Source organism: Ictalurus punctatus, chromosome 17 (genome assembly GCF_001660625.3).
Source record: "Ictalurus punctatus breed USDA103 chromosome 17, Coco_2.0, whole genome shotgun sequence".
NCBI classification, from domain to species: domain Eukaryota; kingdom Metazoa; phylum Chordata; class Actinopteri; order Siluriformes; family Ictaluridae; genus Ictalurus; species Ictalurus punctatus.
The window spans coordinates 12,118,348-12,127,137 of record NC_030432.2 but is presented as its reverse complement, the minus strand read 5'-3'; the positions used below and the strand labels follow the sequence as shown (position 1 = coordinate 12,127,137).

Below are 8,790 nucleotides of genomic sequence, written 5' to 3'. Positions count from 1 at the left end.
GCCAATGTAGAACAAATTTTAGGTTTGATCATTATTAGTTTTTAAAAAGATTTATTATGGACACAGTCATGAATGCAGATTAACTTATTTATTGCTTCTGGGACTATGTATATAAAACATTGGTCATGAAATATTCATTATAAGCACTGGAGGGTCAAATTGAAATTAATTGGGACAGATCTATAAGTAACTTCACAATAGCACTGATTTGATTTCATATTCATGGTTTTATTTAATACACAGTACTTATGAAATATTTCATTAAATAAGCTATTTGTTATATGATATGTTGATTGCTCAAGAGCTGTCATGTAATACAATTTAATGACAGGTCATGAATACTGATCATATGGCAGCTGTTGCTGCAAACAGTGCAAGCAATTTCATAAAAATCAGTTGAGCTTGGCCTAGTAAATGTCCAAAATTAAGAACTACGACTAATTTCTAGACCAAGTCTAAAAAGTAAAGAGCCTGCAGTCTTAAGAAACAAAGCCTTATACAGACAACTACACACTAAAAGCTAGAACTAAAAACGGTTAAAAACCCAAATTGGGTTATTTATAGCCCAACGGCTGGGTAAATCCATCCATCCATCCGTAGCCAATCCCAGGGAGCATCGGGCACAAGGCGGGGTACACCCTGGCACAATCACATACACACTCACACACCCATTCATACACTACGGACACTTTAAACACGCCAATCAGCCTACCATGCATGTCTTTGGACTGGGGGAGGAAACCGGAGTATCCGGAGGAAACCCCCGCAGCATGGGGAGAACATACAAACTCCGGCTGGGTAAATATAGGACAAAACACATTTTAGGCTAAGCTAACCCAGCAAATGGGTTCTTTTTGAACTCAAAGGATGGTTTAATTTTTTTTCATTTAATTTTATTTCAGAAATGGGTTCATATTTTCAGGGTTATTTTTACCCTTTGAAAATGTCAAATATACCCCATTATAAATAAATATGTCAACATGGTATCTCCTTTATTTATACATAAGAAGGTGTTCAGAAATGTATTGATAGAACTGCTAAAGAGGTGATTATTCCTCGAAGTAAATGACTCAAATAACTCATATATTTATCAAAGGAGACATTTAAAACATCCAAAAAACTGAGTAACCAACTTATGATCCAGTGTGCATTACAAACAAGTAAGCCAAAGTTAACAAAGATAGTGGTGCATTTAATATCATGTAAACTGGACTGTTATCGCACGTTTTTGCCTTTTCTTGTGTACAGTAATGGTTTTATGGATAAATATATTGATACGAACCTTCACTCAAACGTGTTAATTTTTGTGTTAATTTTAGCTAAGTTCCGTTAGCCACTGACTGTCTGCGCCTGTTAACCAGCATTACCCTTCGCCTATTACATGAAGAAACACGGCCCTAAGCCATTCTCCTAATGATAATTACTACAGCTTGACTTGTCCAAAACACTTGCTAAATGCAGTTAACATTAACCCACTACATTACATTTATTACATGTATTACATCATAGTGGACAGCTGTGAAGGTTATCATTAACTTTCAAAAAGGTAATGGGAATGTCATTATTGCGAGCTGTATGCAAAAGCAATGTTATTAACTCAAGTAAGCATCTAGGTTAGCATCACTCATCCCTACTGTGATTGGTGAGAGCATCCAGCTAGCTAACCCTAAATCGGAGCCTCAGATAAGATGCAGACCCAGAGAACTATATAATAACCTCAGTCCATATTTCACAGCCAACATAAACACAGGACACTAGAAGTGTAACGCCAACATTGAGGAAGCAGTACATGATATTCAAGATATTGAAACCATCATGATAGGCAAAGTTAATTATCACTTGCTGAGTTACTGTTTTCCAGTGAATACATTTTCCAGAGCTCCCTGCCTAAATATCACAAACTCGGCCAGGCATTTTCAGCAGCATTAACGCTAAATAGTGATTTAGTTAATATACCTGTGGACATTTGGTTTCCTTGCTTCAAAAACCGCTACCGCCACCTGAGGTGAATTCAAACAGTTTGCGCTTACTTGATTTGACCCAAGGAGCTGCCCTGAGGTGTTGGGGTGGGGGAGGTGTGTCATCATATCAACATTTATATGTTTTTCTTTATATGTTAAATATAAACATGTGTTTTCATCAGTCTTTTAACAGGTTTAGATTATATAGAGTCTGCCATGCAAGTCCCTATGAATGAATTGTCACTTTAGAAATAATAATGTATTAAAACAAGCACATTAATATAAACCTGTGATTTGCCTTGCAGCTGATACTACTGTCAGAGCTGCTGTTATAGAAAATTAATCAACACCTTTCGACCAATCAGAATCAAGGATTCAGTAGTGCTCTGGATCCACTGTGACCTTGACCAGGGTAAAGCTATTACTGAAGATGAATGAATCAATCAGTGTGGTAACTGAGTGGAAGGGAACGCATAAGTGACTGATTTCACTAGTTGCTTATTAAGTTGTCTCATTCTCACGTTATTAACACTGTTGACATTATTGAGCATTTATGGCATTAAAGATTATGAGTGATGGGTGAATCTGATTGCTTTTCTGAAAGTGGATATTGAAGTGAGAATCCCTTTTAAAATAAACAAAGCTCAACCTACACATAAAAACCTGAACCAAATCAATCTTGGAACACATCTATCTCACACACCGGTCCAATGACTTTACACTGCCATGTATTATTTGAAGCTATGACCTTCTTAGATGAATTTCTATCTATGCCCTACCCTGTTACCATGGAGTTAATTATATGTTAGCTCAGATTGCACCATAAGGGATAATTCCAGTAGATCTCATGGTTTCAATCGGTCATACCTATGGGGATCATACCTATTCATTAGTTTCTACCTGGTGGTGATAACAAACAGCCTTTTCACCCTTTTCCTGGAAACAGCCCATCTCCCACCAGTCACACCTGTGAACAGGTTTTTTTTTAAGTTTGTAAAGCTTTGGAAAGGTTTAAAGTGTTATAATGTTGGAATCCAATGCATTACGTCCAGTTGAAACAATTCAAAATGTTTTATTTTTGTAGACTTAAAGCTTGTTACCAAATTTCACCCTAAAATATTCCTATAGGAATTGTCTTATGTCTTATAGGACAAGACATATCTATCCTGTAGGACCACTTCTACGGTATTTTTGGGTTCCTATTCAGGTCTATATGGGAATTCAATACCATATTCTCAAGAATCCTAATGGTGCACTTTTCCACTGTAGATTTTTTTTACTGTCAGCACTGTATATGTAAGCTTTAAATAAAAGAAACTTTTTAAAACTTTGTGTTCCATGAATTATTAGCTATTAATGACTAATGCAGATTAAGATGGTTTCTTAAGATTTATAGTAATAGGATATGTATATATAAGAAAGTCTTTTAGGATTTTAAAACTCCCAATATAAATTCCAATCACTTTTCAATAACAAGATATTATTTCCAATAAATTACAAGTAGAGTTCCTACAGGAGAAACTGAAATTCCTGGTGTCACAGTGAGAGGACTGTATTTTGATATGATACAATGTTCATTTTCGAGGTGATACAGTGAACAGAAATGAAACGAGCAAAGCTGCCTCGTGTGTGCTGAAGCAGTCAAACATCACGCGCTATACACACACTGGGAGAGTCTGTGTGATGTCTGAACACGTAGGCCTACTAAAGCCTGTATGTGTATGTGTGTGTGTATGTGTAATTTAACAGAAGTCACGTTTTAACCCTCCATGAGTCTCACCCCCTGCAGACATCCTGAAGCTGCCTCCCTCCTGTACTGAAACGTGCTCGCGCCCAAATTAACTGACACTGACGGCTTGGGAAAACACACGCGGACACACAAGCACATACGCGCGCGCACACACACGCACATACGCACACACACGCACATACGCACACACACACACACAGACACACACACCTTCGCGGAACGGCTAATCAGGCAAAAAGCAAAGGTGAGTGACAGTCAGGTCTGTTTTCTAGAAGAAAGGGTCAGTGTTGTCATTTCTGAAGCTTGACAAAGTGACTGTTACTGGCGGAATGCGCGCGGTCAATCCACTCAAACTAGAAACATTTATTTATTTATTTATTTATTTATTTCACACCTCAGGGAATGAACTGGTTTACACACAACGACAAGGATGAATGGACGAACCCGTCAGTACTTTTACACCACGTCAAATAAATATAAACTTTTGAAGAAAAAAAAAAAAACCTTAATGTCTGAGGAAATAAAGTGCGCAAATGAAAGTCGTGTGTGTGCGTGTAGCCGCGCTAGAGCTGTGTTTTACCCCCCACAGTATTCTCGGTTTCGTTTAACCTTCTCTTCTTATTTAAGACTGTGGAAATCTGATTTGTAATAGTAATGGGAAGTTCGTATCATTTTACTGACTCGGATCTTTGAATCTCCTTCAGCAAAATGAAGGAATCTTTTTCCGAGTCATTTCGTTCATTTCAGCAGAATATAACTAAAATGTTACATGTTAAATTCCCCAACACATCTAGTAGCCTACTTAATAAACTATAAAATAAACTATAGGTCAATGCATGCAAGGCCAAATTATGAGAAACAGAAATGATTCATTAATAACTTAGCTGGGTCTTCAGGCTATGCAGTCTGTTAGTTCACTTTACCTTACCCCTCGGGTCTTCAGGTTCGAGTCGTTCGTTCATCACATGACTGTCCCATATGCTGAATGCATTGGAGCTGTGATGCGATGAACGAACGACTCGAAGACTCAGGACGTGAATGAATCATTTCGGTTTCCAGTACCGAACCAATGGGGATGTTGCAGAGCATGCACAGTCAAAAATGAATGAATCACTCTCTGAGACAACTCGTTGTTCCCGAGTCATATTAAAGATTCGATAAAAATGAACGACACAGCACTAACTTGTACCGCTGATCGGATACCTTCCAGAACTGCAGCAACAAATGCCAGTCGCCCACTGCTACAAATTTCTGCACGCACGTGCTGATTAGATGGTGAGAAGCACACTTAGCGTGTCATCTTGCAGTATTGTGAGAAATTGTATTCATAGTGATTTCATGTATTTAATGACTGCAGGTGCAAAGCCAGACCTTTTACAATGGGTTGACCATCATAGACCCAAAGACATTATCAAAATACGAATTAGCATCTGTAGAAAATGCCATAATGTGGCTATCCATATCTGCTTCATGGCTTGAGTAGGCACTCACCTAAGAAGCATTTGTTTGTTGTCTAACAAGCTACAGTTCAATTTCAGTAGCTAAAATTGAACTGAATATAGGTTTATGTTTGCAAATAATGAATATTGTTTGCAATGTTTACTCACTTGCTTGTTTTTTGTGGTCACTGGGGCCAGATATTAGTTTGCTTTTGTGTTATCTTGCTAAACTTGCTTGTTCCTGCACATCACTGACAATCCTCACTGTTGGACAATGAAGTTAATTTCCCAGAGATTGAAATTTCCCAGAGACAGTGGGAGTTCTGTTATTAAAACCAGTCATTCAGTTTCACATCATATGCCACTGATAACTGTATTGACTAGTGCTACTACTACTAGTAGTAGTAGTAATGTGTAGGGAGGCCGCCCCTGGCCACCCCGTAGCTACGGTCATATATGACTGACATGGAAAACACTCTGAAGTAAGAGGGTATGAAAGTTGACTGCCAAAATTAAATGATAAGATGTGTTGCTGTTATAGAATTTAGTATCGAGTAGGCGATAAAATGATTTTTAAGAACACCTCATGAGTTTTGTCTTGGCTACTAATGCACATGGTTACTCTTAACTGATATGCTGCATTTGTACAATAGTTTATGTATACATGTATAAACTGCAAGTAGCTCACATTGCAATGTAAAACATTTCAGGTGGTTAAACATAGAAACAAAAGTTTACCTGCTGCCTTAAAAACATGAGTAAACTCAACTTGAAGATAACCTTTGTTTCAACTCAAAAAGTTATGTTGTACAAGTTTCCCAAGTGAAGACAATGGATTACTTTTAGTTTCATTTTTGAAAACTTATGAACTTGAGTTCAATATCTAAAACTCTTCATGAGAGAAGAAATAAGTTCACATGACTTAACTGGGCTATCAGGTTTTACAGTGACACATATCTCAGGACGTTTTTCAGAGATATATGACATGACGTGTTTGTGCGAAGGTTAAAGCCTTCTTCACAGGGGCAGATAATATTGTCATAATATAATATGGTTGTGAGACCATTTTTCTGTGAAGTTTTTGATTTTTTTATTACCTCTGTCTAAGTGAAGAAATGTTATAGATCCAGTTTATCCAAAAATCCCCCATAAATATTGACATAATGCAAAATGTCATTTCTGTCTGCAGTGTCTAGTCTTAAATTATTTAATATGAGTGGTTCAGAAACAAAATTCTTAATGACTGTTTTATGACTTGTAGGGGAATAAAGCCACTTCACTGCACACATTTTTTTTTATCTGAGATGACAGTTCACAGATCATTTCATGGCTAGAATTAATGTGCAGGTTTTTGCGCATGGTTCATGGACAAGCTTTTTTGTACTGAAGCATTTGAAGCATTTTCCCCTTTTTGTCTTGAAAAATATATACATATATTCATTTAGTGGTCTTTTTTTGGAACATAATATAACTAAAGTACAAAGGTGTTTAAGGAGCTGAGTGCCACATGTTTCCACTGGACATCTTCCAGTTATTTTTTTTTTATTCACACTGCTCATAATTGGACTTAGATACGTTATGAGTGAAATGACCGGAATATGGGAAATTGTGGTTTCACTTTTTTTTTTTAACATTTCCATTTATCATGATTGTGACTTTTGCTTATTTAAGTATAAAGGTTTAAATATGCTAGAACATCAAGGACATTTTGTGTGTGTATTTAATGGTCAGAGAGTTTGACCTACAATACTGAAGCTTGAGTAACACACAGGGAAATTTGCATGTATCTAATGGCAACTTTAATCTACATTATTGTTATTATGCCATATCTGGTTAGTTAATCTTACAGTGCTTATTAATTTCACTGACACTTTTTCTCTGTCTCTTTGACATCCCTCTCTGCAGTGAATTTAAGCAAGCACATTGCTTCCGACTTTCGGACAAAGCATATCACCCAAGAGTCTATGGACAGCTCCGATGATGAGTTTTATGATGCCCGAGGTTAGTGTCACTTTTATTCCACTGGTGTCCAGAATTAATTTCTCAAGCCTGTCTCTCTCTCTGTGCATTTCCAGCTCTTAGACACACAGTAGTCAATTTGCTGGCTTTAATATAATGATGGCATTATTTGAAAGATATTCGATGTCAGTCAGGACAAATTGCCATGCTCAGTATAGTCAAAGGAGTGCTGCAGCTTTTTTGTTAATAAAGGAGCCTCACTTGAATCTCATAAATGGGCTGAAGCTTGTTGTTTGCTGGTATAGTGAAGTTAAATAGAAGCTAGTATGTGGTCAGTAAAGGCAGATTCACTGAATCCATTACATACATTTCAGTCATTCATTTTCAGTAACTGTTTCTGGTCAGAGTCGTGTCGGATCCTTAGCCTATCCTAGTAACACTGGGAATGAAGCTTCAATACACCCTGGATAGGATTCCAGTCCATTGCAGGGCACAACGTGTGCACACATTTACATACTCATTCACACCTAAGGGCAATTTAGAGTCACCAATCCACCTACAGGCATGTTTGTAGGAGATGTGAGGAAAACTGATAATCCATAGGAATCCCACGCGGTCATGGGGAGAACCTACAAAACTCACAAAGACAGTAACACATACTCAGGATTGAACCGGGGACCCTGGAGCTTTGAAGTGGTACTACCTGCTGCACCACAGTGCCATCATGTAACATACAGAGCAGCTTTTTTTTTCTGAGCATTTATGTGAGAATACCTGCACACATGAGTATTAGATCCAGAAGTCGTTATGTATAAGCCTAGCACTGACCATTGTAGAGACTTATTTCTGTAATTGTTGGAAGTGTCAGACAAATGACTGCCATGTGGTAAAAAGATCAGTTTTCCATTAGACACACAGTAGGTGCCTACAGCCTTTTCTGAGGTTGCTAGGGAAATCTCCAAGTTGCACAATTTGCTAAAAGCAAGTACATGATTTTAAGTAAAAAATTAAGAAAAGAATTAGTGTAAAAATTTATTAGTGCTTTATATTTACAGTGCATTTAGTGTATTCATCCCCTTTGAACATTTCCACATTACAATACACTTATAATATGAAATGGACATCATTGGGATTTTCTACCATTTGATTTACATAATATGTCGACCATTTTTATTGTAATACAAATTTTAAACAGAAAAGCAGGCAATTTTGATTGCGCTAGTACTCCCCTGTCTGGGTCAATACTTAGTAGAATCATCATCTTTGGCTGCCTTTTCAGCTACAGGTCTTCTGGGAAATGTCTCTATCCTTATATTTTTTTTACCTATGTCTTGAGCAATTTTGCTTTGTCAAGACTACAAAATGTGAAAAAGAGTGGTGAATATTTATGCATGATACTGTAATATTATTGTAGTGTATAAATATTCCTTTGTTGAATCTGCTTTGTGACCAATCCTGACTGTCCTCATCTGCCTCACTATTCCATTTAGCTGTGTGTTTGTGTGTGTGTGTGTGTGTGTGTGTGTGAGAGAGAGAGAGAGAGAGAGAGAGAGAGAGAGAGACTGAGACTGACTCTACATGTTATCCATTGCCTCAGTAATGCTGTATGTTAAATGTGTGGCAATATAGTAATAATTAGTGAGGAAGTTACACAATGTCTTTCTTTTTCCAGGAATGATAT

At 37.2% G+C, this 8,790-nt stretch overlaps 2 protein-coding genes across 5 annotated transcripts in view; both read left to right on the top strand.

Moving 5' to 3' along the window:
• Positions 1–8,790, top strand: part of slc47a4 (solute carrier family 47 member 4) — a 199,147-nt gene that overhangs the window by 17,466 nt on the left and 172,891 nt on the right. The gene's annotated exons all lie outside the window — the stretch shown is intronic.
• Positions 3,800–8,790, top strand: part of LOC108277933 (membrane-associated phosphatidylinositol transfer protein 3) — a 65,308-nt gene continuing 60,317 nt past the window's right edge. For 3 of the 4 annotated variants that reach the window (XM_017490993.3, XM_053687498.1, XM_017490995.3), the window contains exons 1-2: positions 3,800–3,955; positions 7,056–7,151. In XM_017490993.3, coding sequence (XP_017346482.1) covers positions 7,115–7,151 — 37 coding nt within the window. In that variant the 5' untranslated portion in view covers positions 3,800–3,955; positions 7,056–7,114. Of the gene's footprint in view, positions 3,956–4,888; positions 4,987–7,055; positions 7,152–8,790 lie in introns of those variants that run through there. The other variant, XM_053687497.1, reaches the window with a different exon arrangement.